We start from the raw sequence: 23,408 nt of genomic DNA on the forward strand, positions 1-23,408 counted from the left end.
ATAACGTATAAGTATTCATAACTACGTGATGACTCTCGAATTCTATACTGCATATGCCAAATTCTATTCTAAATCATAATTAATTTATAAACATGTCTCTAATAGCACTGCAATTGTAATAATAAATGCGTAGAACTAATTTTGTAAACTAATTTACTACTACGTAACTACAAACTAAAGTATCATTGAACTCCTACTTAAATGGATCTACTATAGCACTAATTAAATTAAATTACTCATATTTAAATACGTAGTACTTAAATATAACAATATTTAAACTAAATGTACTAACCTGCAGATCACAAGTGCTGAATCCGGCAGGGCTTCGCCGCTTTTCTTCTCCTCACTCCTCACTTTTTTTTCTGGATTTTTGGTGGAATTTTCGGGCTCAAATGAGGAGGGAAGGGGAGGGCTGGGGCTTTTATAAGGGGGGAGACCCCGGTCGCCCGGGGGGGGGGGGGGGGGCGACAGGCCCCCTGCCGCGACTGTGAGCCGGGCCCAGTGGCGGTCGCCCGTGGGCCGGGTGACAGGCCCCTGTCGCCCCCCCAACGGGCGACAGGGCTTGTTTTTTTTCCTCCAGGGACTTCGTTGCAAATTTAAAAAAAAAATTACACATTGGGCCTGTCGCCCTATGGGAGGGCGACCGGGGTATATTTTTGAAATTTTTGAAAACGGACATATATTTTTGAAATTTTAATTTTTTTAAAATATAAAAAAGAAAAAAGTTCAAAGAGTATTCGGCTGCGTCCCTCTTATTTGCGCCTAGCTGACCAAATTTTCCTCTAAAAAAAAAAGTTGACCAAATTTAACTTTGACCGACCCCAAACAATTTTCAATTGTTACGTAATGAGCTGACTAGATTCGCATCAAGATCAACTTTGTAGCATTCCGAGCTGACGAATGACAATTGAATCTGTATACTTCCTCCCTCTGTTTCTTTACACATGGGTGTCGCGTGCCGTGAGCTACAGCGAAGCTAGGATTACAGCCTGACTAACTCGGTGCCGTCGATGAAGCTGAGCGAGAGGAACGGCTTGGCCTCGTCGTCGGTGAGCTCGTGCGACCACGCCACCCGGCCGGCGTAGCTCGCGCCGGGGCCCGTGCACTTGTACTGCCCGTAGAACACCGTCCTGCACCAACAGCAACGAACGCGGAGATGTCAAACTTGTGCACCCGACTCGAGCTTTTCACAGATTGCCCAAGAAAACTTGTGATCCGAGAACGCCACTGTAGCCATAGCCGCAGAGGCGTAGGACTCTGCTTTTGCCCGTGTGGCTGTGGCGCCACCGGGGGGCCGTGGGAATCGAATCTAGAAAGCCGCTACGATCGCGACGAGATCGGGAGGGCCGGCCACCCGTGCGATCGGATGATTCGCCCGGAATGGGAGCAGGTGAGTGCCCCCTTTGTCCGCGCACAGCTTTATCGATCGTGATCCTACAGGCTACAGCACAGGTCAGTCTACGTACGTGCAAAATAGCTGAGCTCCTTGTTCGCTTTCCATGCCGCAAAGCAGTAAAAGCCATAGCGCGCCCGCGAGATGAGAGTGGCAAAAAGGCGCCGAGACATGGCGGCGTGGCCGTCGAGCACTAGTGCCCGGCGAGCGGCTAGCCCCAGATGGCAGTGGCGACCGGTGGGAGGAGAAGGAGATGGTGGGAGGGGAGGCAGGACGGCGAGGACGGATCGGTCGGAGGAGGGCGTACGCACATCTCGCGGTTGGGGTCGCCCCAGTTGTACCAGCCGCGCGGGATGATGATGTTGTCCATGTAGGTGTAGGCGAAGACGACGCGGGAGAAGGTGCCCCAGGCGCGGCCGAGGTAGAGCGCGCCGGAGCCCGTCACCCGGCAGTTGACGAACGAGAACCCCGTTTCCTCCAGCGTGCTCTGCCGGTTCTGCGCCGTCAGCGCCCCGTAGTCCCGCGCGATCGCGTGCACGTGGCAGTCCTGCAACCAGACAACACCCCCATCGACACCCGTTAATCGCTCGTCGAACGGACTTTGGTGGTAGGTGCGTTGTGCTAATCCGAACAGGCAGCTTGCAGCTCGCGGCGCTGGCAGGTTCAGCAGCAGGCCGCCGCGATGCGGGCACCAGAGCCCGCAGGCCGCAGCACGTCGCCATCGCCCGCACGCCGGCCCGCCCGTGGGTGTGGGGACGCCGGCCGGTCGCCAGGTCGGGGGCGCCAGCGGACACCGGCAAGAGGCTGCCGCGGGGCAGACTGACGGCGGGCCAATCGTGCACGGCTTGGACCCGAACAATGGCCGTCTCGGCGGGCAACGTGTTACATTGACCGCTGCGCGAACGAGAGCGTGTGAGTCCAGAACTAGTACGCTCTTATCTGGTCAGCGCGCACCAAACTCTGGGTATTCCTTTTTCGTCTCGTGCGAATGATTGCGTCAACGTACCATAACCCCCGAGTGTCAAGGCGCACGAAAAGACTCTAATTAACCTGGCCCGTGCCTCTAGTGGTACCAGTACTTGCTTCCAGCCTTGAGCGGGCGGTGGAAGTTTCAGATCACAGATAGTCCTGAACAAGAGCTATCTGATTGGATTGGCATTTTGGGGGAAAATTCAGACTAGCAATACAGCTCTCTTTTGGAGCCTCTGCTCTGTGTTGAGCTGGCGCGATCCTACAAACATTTCCGTTCTGGCTGGCAAGATAGATAGGCCGTGTGGTCTAGTAGCATCTGGAATCCTGACCTGCACCCCGGTAGCAGCAGGGAAAAGGACTGGACTGCGGTAGCGTGGCATGTTCTGCAGAGAGGTCGCTGTTGTGGAGGAGGAACGGCGGCGTACCTCGTACAGCGAGAGCGCGTTGCCGAAGATGAAGTCCACGGAGCCCTCGATGTAGCACTCCTTGTAGTAGTGCCGGCCCGTGTGGTCGTACAGCGTGTCCTGCGCGCCCAGGGACTTGCACCCCACGAACGCCGCGTTGTCCGCCGACACCCGCAGCGCCACCGCCTGCTTCCCCGTCGCGCCAGGCTTGGGCACCGGCGACGTGTTCTGCGTGCCATTCGGTGTCACGCCATGCTAAGTTGCGGGCGGCAGGGACAGAAAATTGCGTAGGACAAAGCAGGCGCAGCAGCGCCCCACGAACTGTGGTAGTGGTTACCTTGAAAGTGATGTTCCTGGCGAGGAAGTACTGCGCGTTCACGGCGAACGTCGCCGAGTTGAACGTGCCGAGGGGGCGCCCCTTGGGCCCCGTCGGCGAGTCCGCGGTGTCGCCCCACTGCACGATCGTGCTGTCCGCGCCGGCGCCCTCCAGGGTGATGAACGCGCGCATCGGCGAGATGGTCACCTTCTCCCTGCGATCAGGCGGCGCGATCGTCACCCCACCTCGGGTTAGCTCCTAAGCTTACGGGGATCATCAGCGCAACGCGGCCAAACCAATGGGGCGTACGTACGTATAGGTGCCGGCGTTGACCCTGATGACGACGCGGACGAGGTTGATGGCCGGGAGCGAGTCGATGGCGGCCTGGATGGTCGTGAAGTCGCCGAACGCCGGGTTCTTGTCGACGACGAGCGAGTAGGACGGGAAGGCGCGGGCGAGCGCGTGCTGGAACGTGCTGTGCCGGAGGCCGCCCATGTACCGCACCCACTCCATGAACTGCCGCTCGATCATCTCCGCCCGCGTCGCGTTCACCGGGAGCGGCGGCGCCGCCGCCGCGCCGCCGGGCCCCGGCCGCAGCCCGCGCGAGTGCCCCGCCACCCCGCACGCCGGCGCGAGGAGCGCCACGGCCGCCACGGCAATGCAGGCCAAGAATCGTGCGCGCGGCGTGGCCATTGCGGTGCCGCCGACGTTGCCACGGCCGGCCCGGGCGTCGCGGCGAGCGGGGAAGCTGGAGGGGCGGCGTGGCAGGTTCGGTGAGGTCTGAGGTGGGGAGGCCGAAAGCCTTGGGGGGAGAATTTAAGGGTATGGGGAAGATACGATCGATCACGGGCATGAAAGAGAACAGAAAAGGGAAGGAATGGAGGAGTGGCGCAAGTCGAGCAAAGTCACCACGGGTTCACGAGCTCGGAGCTGCGGTTAGTAAGCTGGTGTGGCCTGTGGCGCGTGGCGCCGCGCACCGCCCAAGCGCAGGGCGTACGCGCCATGCATGTGTTCGTTGCAGTTCCTCGTGGCGTTGGCGTCTAGAGCCGAGCCCGGCCTTCCAGGGTGATGGCGACTTCTGCGCGCAGAGCGTCAGAGCGAGGGCACGAGAATTGTTAGCTAGCGGCCTGCCCCTCTAATAGGAATTTGCTTGGAGAGAGCAGATAAGGTCCCTCTTTGGATTTGGTGTATGTTCGTTTCGGTCTGATTTGTTTGTCATTATCGTGGGTATCTGTGTGTTTGTGTTTTGGTTGGAACAGTACACTTCTAAAATTTCTTTCTTGTTTTATTATGACGTTATTAGTACTGCATGCGTGAAGATATGTAGAAGGCAAATTGCATCAGCGTCACATTTGGTTGCTAGAGACAAATGCATGGTCATTTGTCATACTAGTGGACGTGTTTGAAAAAGATTATTTGAAAATAATTTTATTACATCAACAACTACTAAAACATTAGCTTCTTTATATACTTTTTATTGGATGGAAATTCGATTATAGACAATATATATATCTGCACATGGAGTTCCATGTAGTATCGCCCCTCGTATGAATAGCTTATTGGTGATGGTGATGAGTACACCGGCGGAGGAGCACTCCATAGAGACGATGGAGATTCAAGCACCCATGGCGATTCCAAAATGATGGATATGGAAAGTGTACCATAGAACCTTTAAAAACAATGTACATAGAAAATGCACCATTATACTTTTAAAAATGATCATGAAAAGTGCACCATAGAAAAAATATAAATAGAAAGTTCATCATAGGCTATTACCATCAATTCCCTTCCCTTGTTTGATGTTTTCCCAAATAATAGGCAATTCTCTGACCTTCTCTAATTTAATTTCAAAATAATAGGCAAGTCTCCCACCTCATTTGATTTCTTTCCAAAATGGTAGGAAATTCTCTCATTTTATTTAATTTCTTTCCAAAATAATATGCAATTAGCATCGATTAACCCTAAGATAAAGGGAGCAGGGAGGGGATGCTTGGGCCAGGTGGAGGGGTTGCGGTGGGACCGATGGGTAAGTTTATAGGTGAAAAAAAGTTAGACTTTTTGGACAGATTCATTCTCTAAAGTGTGGTTTTGAGGCTTTCTCTAAACTTTGATATCCTTTAGCCTTGACAAGTGGGTCCTCTGTGAGGAGAGAGGTAGGCCTAATTTTGGTGAGAAATATTTTAAATTCTTTCATCCTATATACTATATATAGATATATAGACTTAGAGAGATATCAAGAAGTACCAAAATTGCAACTTGAACCTCATCCTGAGCTCAATTGTACCCCTAAAATAGTCAGTGATACGTTTTCAAGAATAGTAGTAGGGACAAAATGAACAAATCAGCATGAAACGGATGCAGTTTGTCCACAGAAATCTTACATGTCACATGAGACAATTCAGTTTGCCCTGAAACATTAATAGGCACAATATTCTGTGATGTAAACCATTTCACTAGTACAACTTAATTGTATCTCTAAGCAAGCTATTCCATGATTCACTGCCAATATTTTATCGAGAAACTAAGAGAAGTTTATATGTCGATCTATCAATATTTGCTTAGTCGTATTCCTTTTGAAAGGCGTCTTACGTTTCTTCCTCAATAAACATTAGTCACATCTTTTTTTTGTCCATTGCATCTACATAAACTCTATCAAAGTAACCAAAATTAACGATCAAATATTAAAACAGACATTTCACATTCTTATGTACTATTCACACATGATAATTTGACAATTAATTTGGTAAATATTATTTGCACTATCAATATCTATAAGCTAATAATCCTTTCAGAAAAATAAAAATAAAAATAAAAATAAAAAGCTAAGAGCATCTCCAGCGTGCACTCCTTACGTTCTTCCAAGTCAACATTTCCACCTTTTCCTATGATGCACATGGACACACCTACAGTGTCTTAGCACCTCATTTCATGAAACACATGCAGAAATGGACCTGTAGCTCCCTTTGTAAATTGTAGTGCGTCCAGCGCGTCGATCTGTCGCGGTGTTCGTTCTGCCGCCGCCACCCGACACCCGCGACCGCGACTCCGTGAGTCCTCCGGGCTAAGCACCGAAATGTCGCGGTCTCCGGGGAAGCGCCGGCGCCGGCCAGCCTCGCTGCTGGCAGCAATGCCTCGGCGGCTGCTTCTGCGACCGCGGCCGCGGTATCGGCCAAGCGCCGCCTGGCTTTACAGGTTGTGTGGCAGTGGCAGGAAGCCCAAAGGCCTGGGGGCTGGGACAACGGACAACGGACAACGGCGCCGCGTCCGCGCCCACACGCCACATGTGTTTTATTTTCTAGCCGCCTAGCTAGGCACGGCGCTCAGTCATGCATCCGCGATCGAGTTCTCTGCAGTGGACAGACGATGCTGTAGTCGTGTCAAGCATGCAGGATCAAGATATCTTCATGCAGATTGATGGCATGGCAGTCTGGGCTGTGTGCTTGCGAGGACCTTAATGTCACCTAGAGGAGGGGTGAATAGGCGAACCTACAAATTTTTATTCAAATGCAGCAGATAAAATTGGCTGTCTGCCAAACCCGGAACTTCCAGGTTTCAAATCCGGAACTTCCGGATTTGAGCAGGACAGTGGGTGAACTCGGAACTTCCGGGTTTGTCAATCCGGAATTTCCGAGTTCACTCAGAACAGAGTGAACACAATAAAAGTAGTGCTAGTAAATGAATACAAATTCAAACCCCATTTGTAGAGTCTGCTCAGTGAAGTTCCTTGAATAAGTTCACACAGATTCTGCACACACAAAACAATAAACTCTCCAAGACACAAGTGTCTAATGTAGAGCTCCTCAAATCCACAAAACAAATATAAATGAATGAACACAAGGATTTGTTTTACCGAAGTTCAGATTCACCCCGTGCACCCACGTGTGAATCCTAGTCTCCGTTGAGGAAGCTTATAATGACCACAAAGTCAAGCTATCTCCTCCTTCCACTATATGACCATGCGCCCTCGTGGCACAAGATCGGTGCTGCAACAAACTTGCCGCTGCTCACCACACTCTTGGGAGCTAGCCGGCGATGCCTAGCCATTTAGGAGGCTTTACCTCCAAGAGTAACAAATGCGAATCACACAAATCACGGCTAAGCTCAAATGCTCAAGGTTTGCTGTGCTCTTTAGTGCTCTCAAGCTTTCACTCTCTCAACCCAACTCAAGGATATTCTCTAATCACACAATCTCACAAAGAGAGGTTGGGGAGAGCTCAACTATGGCTACCAAGTTTCTTGAGACGACCAGCAATCAACAGAATAGAGCCTGAAATAGCAGCCCACCAAGGAGGGAGCTAAGAGGTATAAATAGCCGGCACAACAAAACTAGCCGTTATGTGACAGTTAGAACCCGGAACTTTCGGATCCTATAACCCCGGAATCTCCGAGTTTTCAAACCAACTAGCCGTTAGTGCCACGTGTGACAAATCCGGAACTTCCGGATTCCAAATCCGAAACTTCCGGATTTGCCCTGGTAGCAAAGCTAAAATGTGCACGTGAGGCTTATTGTGTCTCTCACAACTCACTTAGGTTACTTGAGCACTGAGACTAAACCAAAGACCATTTTGATACATCCATCTTGATAGTACGGCATACCTAAATTCAAGATCAAAGATAAATTACATTTCAACTTCTTGAGTTTCTCATTTTTCATCTTATGCCGTGTGTTAATCAATCACAATTTGAGGATTGCATCCAACTTAGCTTCTTTACTTTGAGCACATCTTACTTGAGCTAGTGACCTTGAACCTTTATCCTTGAATGAAATCCACTTCTAGTTCAAGTCACCGTCTTCACAATAAGATTCTAGAAAGATTGATACTTGCCAACATGAACATCACACATGACCAAGATTCTTCAAGTTGAACCCAAAGGACATTTCGTCACCCTAGCATTGGTTCCTCGGCACAATCACAATTGCCCTTCTCCAAGCTTAGTACCTAGAAACTCATTTCTGAATTCCAACTCTTCATCCTTGCATCATATATAGCTTCACATAGCCTTGTATCACATTTAACTCACAATGAAATCCATTTTGATTCACAAGCTATTTTTCTTCTTCTAATGAATGACATTTGTCAACATGAAATTTTCTATGTCTCTTAGAATTCTTGGACTTGATCATTATCGGTTTCCTTGTTCATGTCAATCCTTTACTTACATAGCCTCTAGAAACTCGTCTTTCGATCACATCCATTTATTCTAAGAGCCCTCTTGAGCTCACATTGATTTTGCCATTATAGTGAAAACCATTTCTTTCATACTTGCTTGATCATCAAATATCACATGCAATTCTTATGACAAGTTTTCTAATATATGAGACTATGCATAAGCATACTTGTCTCATTCATAAACCTTGACTTGTTATTTTGAGTACCACATACTTCAACAAGCTTCATTTAGATATGGGAGTAAATTCTTCATCAATAACACATGTCCCAATTCACACAATACTCATTGCTTGTTATCATTCTCATACTAGATCATGTCGTGGCATTCATCTTGTCATATGAGTTTTGTCTTGAAAATTGATACATTTCATCGCATATATAACAAATATGATAATCAATTCCTGCTCATATACTTAACAAGATGGTTAGTTCTTTAATCGTTGTGTCAATTAATCCACCAAAACACACTAGGGGCCTAGATGCACTTTCAGTGCTACAGTTCGAATATCATTATAGAGCCCGCCTTGCTTCGATGCTTCGCTCACCAAACGTACCCGATTGTTCAGTAATCGCCGGTTTAATGTGGCGTTTGATTTGCCGCCACAAATATTTTCTTCGTGCTCCGTACCTTTTTTTTTAGTTGGACAGTGATTTGGATCTCTGAATGAAGAACTTCTTTTTTCCCCCTTTACTAAGCACTTGCTAATGATCTGTCTCATCTTCTTGCCTTATGTTTGTACTTGCATTACTTTGCAAACGACCAGGACAGTAGTCTCCGTCCATTCGTGACGCAGACGCAGTTTTGTGGTGGTGGTGGTGATGGTGATGGCGATGGCTGCTCGTACAGCATCAGGATCGCAGGATCGGCGCGGTCCACCAGAGCAAAGCAACGGGATGCTAGATAGATCACCGGCTTGGCAGCTTGCATGCAGTCACTCGCGTTCCGGCAAGAGACCAGAAGCGGCCGATCCGTGCCATGGTGGATTCGGTGGGGGTGCCGATCGATCGGTTGCGTTCTTCCTCGCGTCATCGACGAGCCAGGTCGAGACGATCATTAGCATAATCAAAGCCGCCGCCCTGGCCTCCGTCACCAACCAACCTCTTGTCAGTTTGCGCCGCCGCCGCTGGGCTCATGCACTGGAGTGGTGGTGTGCACTGTGCACGGCAGCATCAGGGTGATGAGGGGTGCAAGCAATTTCAGTGTAACGTCAGCCGGTTGCTTTTCTGAATGGTAGCGTTTGCATGTGTTGCGTGTCAGCGTGTCAGGGGAAAGTGCTGAAACCGATGGCTCCCAGGCTCCAGCAGAGGAAGTCGAACGTAAATGGGCCATGAATGAATGATGAATGGCGTTTTAATCTTTTGTCCCCTTTCGTTTCCAGTAGTTTGCGTTTGCCTTGCTAGCCACTCAGCCAGAGAGGCCACATGAAATGAACGAATGAGTGAACAAAAACCATGTTCTTTAGAGCAGTTGTTTCTTCTTAAGTTTAATTAGGTCTTTATATATTCCTTGTCTCGGTGCACATACCCCACACGATCAATTGATCAAAGATTCAAAGGATTTGGTATCTCCTAAAATGTCATCATATAGGATCATCTGATCATCTCTTTGATGTTTTCCAGAACAATCAGACAATCTGATGCCACTTCTAATCTCTGGATGCTGCAATCTTCAGCGAGACCCAATTCCTCATTACATGCAAACTCCTCCAAATTAAGGAATCTGGATCAGTGACCATACATAAATCACCATGGGAGACGCTGTAACAAAATGGTACTAAGTACTGCCAACGACAGAGCCGAAGACTAAGGCCTCGCTCCAGGACTTTTTTCAAAAGTCTCTATCACATCAAAAGGAATCTTACTATTTTATAGTATTAAATAAAATCTGTTTATAAATGTTTTTTGACAGCTGAGTGTTTTTTCGCGAGACGAATCTAATGAGCCTAATTAATTCATAATTTGCTACAGTGATGCTACAGTAACCATTCGCTAATTATAGATTAAGATAGCTCATTAGATTCGTCTCGCAGTTTAGCCCCAGGATTCTGCAGTTAGTTTTATAATTAATATTTATTTAATACTTCTAAATACTAAAAAGTTTCAGAGACTTAAAAAAAATCTGAACCAAACAACCCCTAAATCTAAATGCTCCCGGGAGAAAGGCCTGGCCCGAGATGCATGGAACCTGGAAGCCCTAGAAAAAGGAAGTGTCCACCTACCCTCGAAAAGAAGAAATAAAAAAAAGCCCAGTCCTCCACGTCCTCATCCACTCGACTAGACCCACGCACCATAAACAACGCGACAACATCCGATACGGCGAACGGCGGCCAACGCTGGTCCCACCACCATCCCCAACGACAGAGCAAGCACGAAAACGCCCGCGCGCCCCCACGTTGTCAGCGACACATCCGGCTTCTCCCCCCCGTGCGGCCGGCCCTGCCCGTCTCGGCGTCTCCTCCGCTTCACTCGTAACTGCAGCCTCCGCCGCACACCGCCGCCCGCTCCCCGGCTGCTGATCCTGATCTCACGCCGCCACCCCGCGTAGCCGGCTTCCCTGAGGCGGCGCCATGCCTCCCCTGAACGGGACCGACGAGCCCTCGGTGCGGGGCCCGCTCCTCCCGCCCCCAGCTCCGCGCCGCGCGGCCGCGAGGCTCCACACGCTCCCGCTCATCGTCGCGGCCGCCTTCGTCGCCTCGTTCCACCTGCTCTTCCTCACGCCGGGCCCCTCCTATTACCAGTCCCTCTTCCTCTCGCTCGGCTCCAACGACACCGCCGCGGCGCAACTCCGCGCGCTCACCCAGCGCCCGCACGTCGCCGGCACCCGGGCCAACTCCCTCACCGCCGCCTACGTGCGCGACGCACTCTCCTCCCACTCCTTCCCTACCCGCCTCACTCCCTACTCCGTCCTCCTCTCCTACCCCGCGCGCCGCTCGCTCTCCCTCTCCGCGCCGGACCGCGGCACCATTCACTTCGCTCTGGAGCAGGAAACCTACCCCGGGGACCCCTACGCCGCGGTCTCCGCGGAGGCCGTCCCCACCTTCCTTGCCTACGCGGCCTCCGGCTCGGTCACGGCCGAGGCCGTCTACGCCAACTACGGCCGGGCGGAGGACTTCGCCTACCTCGCCGCCCGCAGCGTCAACGTCACCGGGAAGGTCGCCGTCGCGCGCTACGGCAAGGTGTTCCGCGGTGACATCGTCCGGAACGCGCGCGACGCCGGCGCGGCCGCAGCGGTGATATACACCGACGCCAAGGACTACGCGGCGGGGAAGGCCTTCCCGGACGGGCCGTGGATGCCGCCGACCGGCGTGCAGGTGGGTAGCACGTTCAAGGGGGTCGGGGACCCCACAACGCCGATGTGGGCGTCGTCGGAACTCGGAAGGGTGCCAGCGCTTAAGCATCGCGGAGGCGATGGCCTCCGACGACATGCCGGGGATACCAGCGCTGCCGGTGTCGGGAATGGACGGGGAGGCCATACTACGGCTCATTGGCGGCGATGTGGCGCCCGAGGATTGGCAAGGAGGCGCCGCAGCGCCGGCTTACCGGCTTGGGCCCGGACCAGCAGTGCTCAACCTGACCTACGTAGTAAGTTGCTCTGTTTCTCTACATGAGCGAAATGACAGGGAAGAACTTTTTTTTGATAGTTATGATTGACGCCTGTTTGCCTTCTTTTCAGGGGAATGAGACAATGGCTACAATTCAGAATGTTATTTCGGTGATTGAAGGGAAAGAAGAACCTGAACGGTACTATCAATGTCCCCAAAGTCCCAAACCACCAACCGTTGCCTGTTAAAATTTAACTGTATGACAGATTTGGAATTGAACTTTAGCAAATGAGCTTCATTTTCATTTCGTCATATGACTACTCATTTACAGAATTTCAGACCCCAATCCTAAAACAGTCTCCAGAAACCTTTTTGGATTAGATTCTGAAAGGATCACATATCATGTATGATATTTCAAGTTACTTAGCTGCTCATCGATTTAATCGTTTGAAAGTAAAAAAAAATCAGCACAAATTCAGTGAAATAAACATTGTGAAACATATATACAGGTATGTAATCCTTGGGAATCATCGTGATGCATGGACATTTGGGGGAGTTGATCCAAATAGTGGGACAGCAGCCTTGCTTGAGGTATGCCATATTTGGCTATCCAATCTTATATCCAATTATCATTTGCTTGATCTCTTGCATCATTAACTTTCATTAGATGTAGCTAGCTCAACGGTTGTCTAAGCTTCAAAAGAAGGGCTGGAGGCCTCGGCGAACCATCATCTTGTGCAACTGGGATGCCGAAGAGTATGCATTGGTCTCTCTCTCGACTCACTCAGTTAACTGCCATGAAGCAATTCACATGTTCTGTTGATGCTATTTTCTTTGGGCAAAATGCAGATAGGATCCACCGAATGGGTTGAGGAGAACAGAGCAATGATAACTTCAAGGACTGTTGCTTACCTGAATGTTGATTCTGCGGTGTATGGTCGTGGATTTTCCGCATCAGCAACTCCTCAACTTGATGAATTGCTTAAAGAAGCTAGTAAACAGGTATACTAATTTGAAAGAAATATAGCAAAAAATTTACAGTTAGTAGAAAAGATTTAACTTATCATGAGACAAATAAAAGTATGACTAGTTTTGTTGCATGGATCCTGTGGTTATGCCAAGGTTACAGTCCGATAGCTGATGTACAATCAGAGAAAAATATATTTTAATTTTGGCATGTGTTTGAATTTGTTTTGCTATTACTCCTGACTGCGATATAATTGTTTTTCTTTGGTAATATGATTGTAGTTAGTACGAATATCTGCTATCTATGATCAGAGATCAAATGGTGATTGTCTTACCAATCAGTTATCCTGACTCAAAATATTCTTGTTTTCATTATTACCGAGGAAGGTACAAAATCCGGATAACAGAACTGAGAGTCTGTATGACTTGTGGATAGCTTCTAACACCTCTCCCTTGGTAAGCAGTTAACCATATCGCTGCTGCTTTTTAACCCCTATGCAACCTTTGTTCTTTCAGTATTTTGAGTAGTTAGCATGTAAAGGAAAAATGTTATAAATCGTGTAGACATAGTTTTGTTTCCTCTTTGTTCCAAGTTCAGGTATGTGTTGCTTTTACTGCATTATACACAAACCAAAGATTTTTTATGACTTTTAAGATTTCTTATGGCACACGTGTGTATTAAGATCGGAAGATTAGGTGGTGGAGGGTCCGATTATTCTGCATTTGTTCAACACATTGGTATTCCCTCAGCAGACATGTCTATTGGGTCAGGTTTGTCCTACTTTTGTTGTACACTTGCTTTCATTAATTCCCGGCCTTGAAATGGTCTGCTTACTCTGCTATACTGTTATTTAAATTCCTCCTTGATTGTTACTATTACCTCTATTCCTCAATGTTTGTGGACCGGACATACCTAAGACTGAACTTACATCGTGAAATGGAGGGGGTAGTTTTGTTAGATTGAATCAAATAAAAGAACTTTAGTAGGACACCCTGTCTTTTGTCATAAAATTCTGAACCTTTTTTTTTTCTCAAACACACAAGAGATCTACGTATCTTTGTATTAAAGAGAAAATATAAAATACTGAACCATAACCGGTGCATGGATAAATATTACTTTTTTGGAGTTTTAAGGAAAATAAGAACTTTATCAGTTTTCATTTTTTTTCTGTGCCTTCTGTTTGCAGACTATGCAGTCTACCATAGTTTGTACGATGACTTCATATGGATGGAGAAGTTTGGAGATCCCTTGTTCCAGAGGCATGTCGCAGGTATCCCCATCCCACGCCAACTGTAGTATCATCAGGGTTCATGTCCTGCCATTCCATGCACATGCTTCCTGATCTGCTGGAAGGATGGGAAACTTGACACATATCCTACCATTTTTTTTTACTTTGTTGGTACTCAGAGCTTATTACTTCTGCATGCAATTTTCTCTTCATTACATTTAAAAAAAAATAGACCAACCTTAGGAAATATATCTCTTTATATTATGGAACGTGTTAGGTTTCATGCACCAACCAGATGAACCCAAAAGCTTAAGCTCTTGGGAAGAGGTGGGCAATCCACTAATACTTCACAACACTCCCACTCACATACAGCCGGAACAAGGCGCAAATGTGGAAATAAAGAAGGGAGCGGAGGACTTAAAAGATGCCTCTACCAAGACTCGAACTCGAGACCTCTGGCTTTGATACAATGTTAGCTTTCATGCACCAACCAGATGAACCCAAAAGCTTAAGCTCTTGGGAAGAGGTGGGCAATCCACTAATACTTCACAACAGAACGCACCCAGATTCACCTCGACGAGGAACTAACCTGGTGGTCTGGGTGTATACATCCACACCCTCAACCAACTGAGCTTAACTTCACTACTTAGTATATTATATATCCTGTTTACTTGTTAGAGCTCAGTGGTACTTCCACATTGTATCAAAAAATCGTTTTTGTAGAATGAAGTGTGCATGCAAAAGTGCGGGCTGAAAAGAAAATTTCCTTTGTGAATTGATCATTGAAAATGAACCACGCATAAGTCTCACCAGCAATATCACAAGTTATCTTTATGTTTTACACAGCGGCAAGCATATGGGGGCTTGTTGCTCTGCGGCTGTCAGATGACGAGATCCTACCCTTCAACTACAGCTATTATGCCGCAGAGCTTGAGGTAACTTGTTGTAATGATCTCTCATCTCTCAAACAGATTCTGGATCTACTTGTTTCAGGAATTACATCATGTATTTGTAATGACAAGTTCAAACTTAGAGGGACATGACTGTTGCTCCTGGTTAGCAGAATGGAGCAATGGGTATAAATGAGAGAGTAATTGGAATGCCTGTCAGTTTATCTCCCCTGCACAAGTCAATCAAAGAATTCAGAAGTGCAGTTCTGAAAGTGGATTCTGAATTGAAGGTATGTGTACTTCTAGTTGCAGTATGTTGTACCTGATCCATAGTTTAAACTCTGTTTAATTTCCTACTTTATTTTTTATTAGGCTCTACAGACATGGAAAATTTGGGCACCATGGAGAAGCTGTCCATTGAAGATCAGAGACATCAACGACCGGTTGATGATGACTGAAAGGGCATTCACGGAGCGTGAAGGGTTGTCTGGAAGACCATGGTACAAACACCTGGTAAGGTCTTTAATGGTTTCTAAAAAATAGTCATCAGATCATCATGTTACTGCCAAACTCATTGGAAGGAAATCACACAGATTTACGGGCCTTCACTGCACAACGATTATGGGGCTGAAATATATCCAGGTATTGATGATGCCATCCAGACAGCAAAGAGAACAAATACATCAGAATCCTGGCAGGCTGTACAGAATGAGATTCACAGGGTTGCTAGAGTCATAAATCAGGCAGCATTAGTTCTAACTGGAGGGCTAACGTGAAAAGCTATCTGCGGTAGAACTTGGCTATACAAGCGGAAGCAGCAACAAGACAGAATGAATGGTACAGTGAATCTTGTAACGAGGAAAGTATTTGTGATTAGTGTACTAATTGTTATTGCTACAGCACGGCCTCACCATTGGCCATTAACTTGGATGTAAGATTGTAGAGTTCGTCTGCTCAGGCAATCTTACCGTCCAATCAAACAGCAGGAACAAAATAGTTTGTCTGCTCAGGCAGCCTTACTCAAGAATGAAACCAATAGCACTTTTCCAATCAAACAGAAGTGCATGCATAAGCGGGTATTCCAAAAAAAAAAGTGCAGTTGTAAGTTTTTGTATAAGTGAGATATCATATATCTTTTTTCAAGGGGCAATAGAAACGCTAGTTACATTCCAAGCGTACAGAATTCATAACCCAAAACCGCTGCAAGATAGAAATGCAAACAAGCTGACAAAAGCCATTTCTCCGGTAAAATTTGAAGGAACGGTGGTGAAATATATTAGTAGATGAATTTCAACTCGTGAAGTGGCACGTCCAAGGTGTAAAAACAAGTGTAGCCACTAATGTGAATCATGGCTCGGACAAAAAAAAACCCCTCAAGTTTTGTTAAAAGGTTCTGAACAATTGAATTGATCCTTATGCTATCTGCGCAAGAAACCCATGGCTTGGTATACATTGTTGAGGGTGATGTCCGCTATCTCAGAAGCTTTTCCTGCTCCTTCCAAAAGAATATTATCCAAATAGCCTGGATCAGACATTATCTCCTCATAACGTGCCTACAATGTTGCAAAGAAATGCAGTTAACAGGAGGACACAGGAGTCAGGCGGCAATTTTTTTATGTCAAACACAGCAATTTAGTTCACTCGACGCTGTAAGCAAAAAAGGCCTGCACATTATCAGACAGTAAATCCTTCTGTCCTCAAACCTGAATAGGTTGCAAATGCTCAATCAAAGCATCTGTAAGGGTAGTCTTGAATGTCCCCCAGTTCATATCTTGGCACTCGCTAACAACTTCCTGAAAAAGAAAGAGAGATCAATCTATCTTGTCAAATAAAAAACACTATGTTGGACATGGATGAATCCATATGCAGGACCTTCCTTCATGTTAAGGCTTGTTTGATGTAGGATGTGAGCATGCAAAAGTTAGATACCTCTTTAGTCTTCCCAGTAATAATCTGGTAGATCGAGAAAAGATTTCTGCATTCCGGCCTCTCTGGGTTGTCAAACTCCAAGCTGGAATATACGAATTCAATGCCATGAGCTTTCTTACGGATGGAGGAATTAGGTAGAGAGAAAGTAGAGGTGAATAGTTTGAGAGAAAACCCTGGGAACGAGTCAGTTTTGCAGCGCTTGATCTTATTGACAATCACCTGCCAGAAAGCAGACAACTATCAACATAAATCGAATTGCAGATGATCAGTTGAGATAACTTTATACATGTAGGTAGTGAAAGCGAACCAAATTGTTAAAATGTCATAGGCAAAATAGATATGCTACACTATTCATATATTTCTGAGTAATACATTAAGTGCGCACGCAAGCAACCTAAAACCTAATATTAACATTTCTGCTTCTACATGGGGCGGAGCTAGGCCTGTTTCTTGGGGTCAGCTGATCCCAATGAAATTTAGTAATACAGTGGAGAATCACTGTTGTTAGCATTCATTGACCCCCATCAAGCATTTCTCTTGTGCAGAAGACCCCAAACATTTGCTGGCCTAGCTCTGCGCTACAGTTATATTTAGGCTACATGATGCCGTTCATCTTTTCATATTTTGGAAAATACTCATCACCAGTATGGTATAAAATAGATGTATAGTATCACAGAGGGTGGGAAACTGGGAATATAATGCATTCCGCAATGCACAGCAGAAGCTGGTCATAAACTAAAAAAAATCCAGGATATCTGACAATTTCACTTAATGTTGACCACAGACTATTACAGAGCATGGAGAAAAGTTACAAAAAAAGAACAGGGAAAATGTAAGAGAATTCAGTTCAAATTGTTTTAGATTAGAGATAAGTTATACAAAAACAGAGACATTACTAGTTCCTTACATCTTTTGGGTCAAGAAGATTGATACGAGACTGATCTGAAGCGGCAGATTTGGACATCTATCACCAACAAACAACACGTCGACCAGGTAAGACAGGAAATATATGGAATTTAGCTCTGCAAACAACTCACGGCACATCTAGACTGACAGTACTGTTAATTACCTTGGATAGACCATCGGTTAAGGACATAACACGAGCCCCAGCTAGAGGAATAAGGGCTTCAGGAACCTAAATAGTCAAAGCAAGTTGTACTCTAAGCATAACATAGTTAACTTAAAGGATGCTAAAGCATCATGTTTGCGCATGATATTGTGCACACCTTAAATAGATTTCCACCTCTCCTGCAGGCAAAAATATACTTGACATTATAATAAAGAGAGAAGCTACTATAACTGTGAAAGATGGGACAAAATAAATAATCTGTCTCACCCTCCCAGCTTCTTCCACTTTCTTCCACCGTAGAGATTATTTACACGCTCAGCAATTTCACGAGTTAATTCTAAATGTTGTGTCTGATCTTCACCAACAGGTACCAAGTCGGACTGCATTCACTCAATGAGTCATTGTGATATCCAGGAAAGGAGAGAAGCAGAAAAACGCTACAGGATTGAAATGTTGCAGACATCCTACCAATATGAGCTCTTAATGATAGTAACAAAAATCACCTGGTACAAAAGGATGTCAGAAGCCATTAGAACAGGATAAGTCAGAAGTGCCACCCCGACATTTTCATCACCCTGATAAGTTTTTTTTTTTAAAAAAAAGCATCAATGATATAACCAACCTCTACTGAAATCTAAATCTTTAACACTATGATAAAAGAGTTGCATCCATTCGCATGAATGGAATATGAGTCAAGTTCATCACTTAAACGAAATTAATGCCTCAGTAAAATGTGGTCTTATGATGAGTAGAACTTCAGAAGTCAGGGAAGATGCATACCAATCGTGTGGTCTGAACTAAGTACTCTTGAGGAAAACAGAGATTCACAATGGAGAATCACGAGACAGAGAAAAAGGAATGGATATAATGCAAAAAAAAATATGTCTTATTCGATAATGCAGAAAAATGTGAAAGACAGCCTACGATGGAATTGATGCATCTTCATCAAACACGACTACTCCCCAAAATGCTGTCATAAGAGAATATGTTTGTTTATATAGTATCGGTCCGCATGCACAATGAATTAGCTACATAAGAAAAAGGAATTATTTTAAGTAAGGTTTTTCACTTTATCCCAGTTGTCAATTGGATTCAGATATATGTGCATCTTATTGGCGCAGAGCATTTTTAACCGCACGTATAATTCCATTGCATTCATTATTTGAGGAGGTGAAACTATTTGACCATAAATGATCAGAAACTGAAAATGCAGGGACATTTATATTCACAAATTAAGATGTTGGTTGTCTAGTCCCTTCCGTGATATGACAACAATTCTACCCAGCCAAAAGATGATGGTGAAAGCTGTCATACAGAGAATGACGCACCGCCTTGCGTGACTTCTCTTTGAACTGGATCATTCTGTTGAGCCAGCCAATAGGAGTAGAAGAACTCAACAGCCACATCAACTCAACATGAGCACGGACATGAGATTGTACAAAAATAGAAGCCTGAGAACATGCAAGACCATCATAAAACAATAAGCAACCGAAACATACACAAATGAAATTGTCAAAACATAGCGCAGTATAAGTATGCAAGGCAGACCTTGGAGCTGTCAATACCACATGCCAGATATATTGCAGCAGTGCTTCTTGTTGCTTTGGATAGCTCTGGTGCATCATATGGTAAAGTAATCTGCAAATATTTTAAACAAAGTGATTAACATAAGATAACAAATTTTAGAACTAGAAAAATGAACCACAGAGAGCAATATTGTTACAAAATCAATTAAGAATAAATAGAACATGAACATCAAACAGCTCTTAGGTCACAAGATAGTTTGAGCATACAACATGAACATTGTTTAGGGCCTGTTTAGCAGGGTTCTCGCTCCTGCCAAAATGGTACGGGCTCTGAAGTTGAAGCCTTTTGGAAAACTGTTTGGCAGAATGACTTCTCATGTTCGTTCATATGGCCTATTTAATGGGAAAGTGTGAGGAGGGGAGGAGCAAGGAGAAGCCACCTTTTTTTTGGCTCATGGGATCTAGAACAAAATAAAAGGGGGATTCGGTGGGCTTATTGGGTAAAGCAGGTTCATTTGGCAAAAGACTTCACCAAAAGCCAATGGAGAAGCTGCTCAAGAAGCCTTGCCAAAGGGGGCCTTAGTTAATACCAATGTTTTGATGAAAGACTCATGTATTACACAGATCTTGCAGCCTATGTAAAAGAAGTATTTAAGAAGGCAAGGTGAAAGAAGCATCTCAATTCAGCTGAGGACAGTGTTAGATTAATATTGATAACAATTATGCAAATACCAATTTACCATGCTGTACAAACTATACAAAATTAGTGTGTTTCTGTTGTAAGATGGATATAAGATAAGAAAGAGCTTACTGCGTGCAGGTCCACGATGAAAAAGAATGTCTCGTATAAATCCTGCAAGCAAGTAGCACACAAAATGGGACAAATGACACATATTCACTACTAAATAGATCTTGAACCTCAATTAGAAAAGAAAATATCATAATTGGAAAAACCTTGCATGAACGGATTGTTTCTTGATATTCGGATTCCTTTTAGTTTTGTTAGCTCAATACTAGTTACACCAAAGCATATCCATTGAAATTCCAAAGAATTGTAATGCCAAAGAAATACGATGAAGTACCTGAAGCGCAACCCAATTCTTAATAGCACCAAGATAATTTCCAAGGTGAACCATTCCTGTTGGCTGTACACCAGAAACTACTCTTTTCCTGCAACAGGTAGAATACATTGACAACGGTTCAATTTAGAGAAAAGAGGATAAATGTATCATCATGACTACATCATAACCTTAATAAGAATTCATTCCATAACTGCGAGGAATAACCGCACAGAAATAGATACCATCCCTATGAGTAACCAAAAATTCCTAGAGCAATCCTCCTTTTCCAAAAAGGCCCTAAGAAAATTTAAAGTGATACATCAGGATTTTAATCGTATATTTTTACTTTTTTCGTTCGTGAAATATGTTCACAGTTGATTTTGGCTTGTTGAACATGACTGATATTTCTGTGGAACTTGTGATCAAATTAAGCATGAAAGCAAGAAGGCCAAACGATGATTTAATACAGTCAATATGAAGAAATGAGCTGGAGCGGCCACATTGTACGGACAGCTGATGAACCAAAGCAACAGTTCGATTCCAGCAACAACTGAGATGCAATATGCAGCAACAATTCGATCCCAGCAACTCTATTACGTATTACCAAATGCAGGCATTGCATTCTAAGGACACCAACATAAACTGGCATTGCACAATCTGAGCGTACATCTCATCCTTAAGTCAGTCCTGGTCCAGAAGTAAAACCCAACAACGACGCGCTACAATCAAATTACCACGAAAACAGAAAGCAACCGCAAAGCCATGCTAGAGCATTACGTCGAACACCACACGTGCAGGGAGGCGCGGGACATACTTCCTCGCCGTAGAAGCAGGCGCCTCCTCGGTGGGGCCGGGAGCCGCTTCGGCCGCGCTGCAATTGAGACGACGGAGAGGGTGGATGCGAGAGGCGAGCAGTCCTCGGGCGTCAGCGCCACTCCTCGAGCTGCGAAGCCAAGCGGCAAAAACAACACAAGTGTCAGAGTCCGCGGCGAGAAAAAAGCGAATAGGTTGGGCACAGGGCAGAGCGCGGCGCGCGCGTACGCGAGGAGCGGCGGGCGGTGGAGGACATGGGCGAGCAGCGCGCGGCTCATGGCGTCGTCCCCGTGCTCCCCTCGCTTTCGGATTTGGGTGCAGAAGCCGCCAGCAGACGGCGTCCGTGGACGTGTCACGTGTGCGTCGCGATGGCGAGATGGATGAGACGCGCGAGCGGGGATCCATATTTGTCTTCCGAAAGGTGGTAAACTCATGTATCTTTAATCCACTAGCGGCCCATAACAGGTCCAAAACGGCCCACGAACCATAAACTGCTCAGAGTTGTACCATTTACATATCATTAACTCATAAATAGGCAGCATGCAGGAACTAATTATGAACGGATCAACATGCAGAGCTGCGTGATGTAGTGTATGATAAAAAACAAATTATGAGTCTATTATCAAGTAGGTATGGTACCAATTTTTTATTATCCTTTTATCTCGTTGCATCTAAAAGTGTTTTATCCTATCAGTAGTGATATTCACTATTATTTTTTTAAAATGATTTTTCAACATTTTCAAATAGTAGGTTCAACATCTCTTAACAATAAATTCAACATTTTTAATAAACTAGTTCAATATCTTAAATATCAATGTTGAAACTGTATATCTACAATGTTGAAATAGTATACCTAAATTGTTGGGATAGAATAATTAAAATGTTGGATTTATCAGAAAAATAAAAATATAGCATATCAGATCTCATTTTGCTAAGAAAATTCAAAGAAGTATTATAGTTTAAATGGAATTGAAATTGGATGAAACGTGTCGTGGGGTTTCTAGGGGTACCCACAGCCGGGTGGCGGAGCGCACCCGCCTATTCCCAGTGAGGGAGTACTCGGGGAAGTACTAGGCGATGGGGCTGAATCTACGCTGAGACAAGGACTCAAGAACACACGATTTAGAGTGGTTCGGGCCGCCGGAGCGTAATACCCTACGTCCACTGGGAGATGTATTGTTCTTGGTGTGTATGAACCTAACCTCTGCTGGCCTTGGCTCTTTGGCCGCCTCCGGTTTTCTAGCGGCGCCCCCCTTTTATAGATCAAGGGGGAGCGGATACATAGGACGTTGGTGCCCCGACAGGTGGGCCCAACGTGACTGTGGCTACAGTGGTAGCGAATCTTTCCTCCGATATGCACACTGCTGCTCTTCTGACTCAGGGGGGTCTTTTCTTGTCCCGTCAGCTAGGCGCCCGTTGGAGTAGCGTAGCTTGCGGCGTGGCCTGCTGAGGCTATTATGCAGCGTCATAATGGGCGAAGCTGAGCCGTCGTATCCATCTGTTACGGCAGACTGGCAGACGCAGTATGGGCGGCGCCAGCGGCTCCACTGCCTTGGTAATACGCGATCAATAGTATCCCCTGGTCAATGAAACGCCTCAGCTTCTGCTATATCAATGCAGACGTTCACCTACCGCAATAAATGCAATGGTGGGTGAACGTTGGTATGGAAACCCAAACGGCCATGTCTTGCAGACACGTGGCGGCCTCGGACCACCCCGACGCGGGGCGTCGATCTCTTCCCTTAGTGAGGGGTCCGGTTATTATACAGGGGTCCGGGACCCCATGAGGGTCCGGGACCCCGCGGGGGTCCGGTCTCCGTGGGAGGTCCGGAGCCTCGGCTGCTCGCACACGAGTTCCTGCCTCTTCCGGGACACGTGGTGTCTCCGGACCTTTCCCAACTGTGGAACGGTCCGGAGCGTTGCTGGGAGAACAGGACTCCGGACCTCAGGGGTCCGGCTGTTTGGATGTAGTTAAGGATAACTACAAGACCCTTGCCCAGACACAGCAAGAGGGGGTACCCCAGTCCTGGGGTACCGACAGTGGCCCCTGGGCCCACCTCGGGTGAGGTACGAACCTGCAGGTGGGGCCACCATCGTGATGTGTTCCTACGCAAGTTGATTGCGTTG

The 23,408-nt window shown here is 46.2% G+C and overlaps 3 protein-coding genes across 6 annotated transcripts; 1 reads left to right on the forward strand and 2 right to left on the reverse strand.

Moving 5' to 3' along the window:
• Nucleotides 1-893: 893 nt before the first annotated feature.
• On the reverse strand, nucleotides 894-3,917 carry LOC120675728 (probable pectinesterase 53). Its single transcript, XM_039956933.1, has 5 exons — nucleotides 3,399-3,917; nucleotides 3,107-3,299; nucleotides 2,791-2,997; nucleotides 1,705-1,940; nucleotides 894-1,130 (listed from the first exon to the last, which is right to left on the reverse strand). The coding sequence occupies exons 1-5, from the start codon at nucleotides 3,776-3,778 to the stop codon at nucleotides 983-985; spliced, it is 1,164 nt and encodes a 387-aa protein (XP_039812867.1). The 5' UTR covers nucleotides 3,779-3,917; the 3' UTR covers nucleotides 894-982.
• Nucleotides 3,918-10,632: 6,715 nt separating this feature from the next.
• On the forward strand, nucleotides 10,633-15,969 carry LOC120672124 (probable glutamate carboxypeptidase LAMP1). The gene is given in 13 exon segments (XM_039952421.1): nucleotides 10,633-11,621; nucleotides 11,623-11,838; nucleotides 11,930-11,997; nucleotides 12,308-12,389; nucleotides 12,472-12,564; nucleotides 12,648-12,800; nucleotides 13,152-13,220; nucleotides 13,448-13,535; nucleotides 13,952-14,035; nucleotides 14,840-14,928; nucleotides 15,057-15,173; nucleotides 15,256-15,396; nucleotides 15,477-15,969. Coding segments are annotated over 13 exon segments (2,181 nt in total). The 5' UTR covers nucleotides 10,633-10,823; the 3' UTR covers nucleotides 15,660-15,969.
• A 139-nt stretch (nucleotides 15,970-16,108) lies between these two features.
• On the reverse strand, nucleotides 16,109-21,674 carry LOC120672125 (tryptophan--tRNA ligase, chloroplastic/mitochondrial-like). Of its 4 annotated transcripts, XM_039952423.1 has the most exons (15): nucleotides 21,510-21,673; nucleotides 21,283-21,411; nucleotides 20,490-20,577; nucleotides 20,219-20,260; nucleotides 19,430-19,519; nucleotides 19,210-19,332; nucleotides 18,385-18,456; nucleotides 18,149-18,261; nucleotides 18,039-18,060; nucleotides 17,882-17,947; nucleotides 17,720-17,776; nucleotides 16,985-17,031; nucleotides 16,813-16,894; nucleotides 16,587-16,676; nucleotides 16,109-16,436 (listed from the first exon to the last, which is right to left on the reverse strand). In XM_039952423.1, exons 1-15 carry the CDS (start codon nucleotides 21,557-21,559, stop codon nucleotides 16,302-16,304), a joined length of 1,206 nt encoding a protein of 401 aa, XP_039808357.1. In that variant the 5' UTR covers nucleotides 21,560-21,673; the 3' UTR covers nucleotides 16,109-16,301. The 4 variants fall into 4 exon arrangements, with proteins under 4 accessions (XP_039808357.1, XP_039808358.1, XP_039808356.1 ...); XM_039952424.1 differs by having other exon boundaries at nucleotides 16,813-17,031; nucleotides 21,246-21,411; nucleotides 21,510-21,674; XM_039952422.1 differs by having other exon boundaries at nucleotides 16,813-17,031.
• Nucleotides 21,675-23,408: the final 1,734 nt, after the last annotated feature.

This window comes from Panicum virgatum, chromosome 5N (genome assembly GCF_016808335.1).
Source record: "Panicum virgatum strain AP13 chromosome 5N, P.virgatum_v5, whole genome shotgun sequence".
In the NCBI taxonomy this organism is placed as follows: domain Eukaryota; kingdom Viridiplantae; phylum Streptophyta; class Magnoliopsida; order Poales; family Poaceae; genus Panicum; species Panicum virgatum.

Coding starts and splice junctions, on each gene's coding strand:
- LOC120675728 (XM_039956933.1), bottom strand. CDS start 3,778: ATGGCCACGCCGCGCGCACGATTCTTGGCCTGCATTGCCGTGGCGGCC. Junction 3,300..3,398: donor GTCAACGCCGGCACCTATAC/GTACGTACGCCC, acceptor GCCTGATCGCAG/GGAGAAGGTGACCATCTCGC. Junction 2,998..3,106: donor CCAGGAACATCACTTTCAAG/GTAACCACTACC, acceptor AATGGCACGCAG/AACACGTCGCCGGTGCCCAA.
- LOC120672125 (XM_039952424.1), bottom strand. CDS start 21,537: ATGTCCTCCACCGCCCGCCGCTCCTCGC. Junction 19,333..19,429: donor GTGGTATTGACAGCTCCAAG/GTCTGCCTTGCA, acceptor GCATGTTCTCAG/GCTTCTATTTTTGTACAATC. Junction 18,457..19,209: donor AAGAGAAGTCACGCAAGGCG/GTGCGTCATTCT, acceptor AAAACTTATCAG/GGTGATGAAAATGTCGGGGT.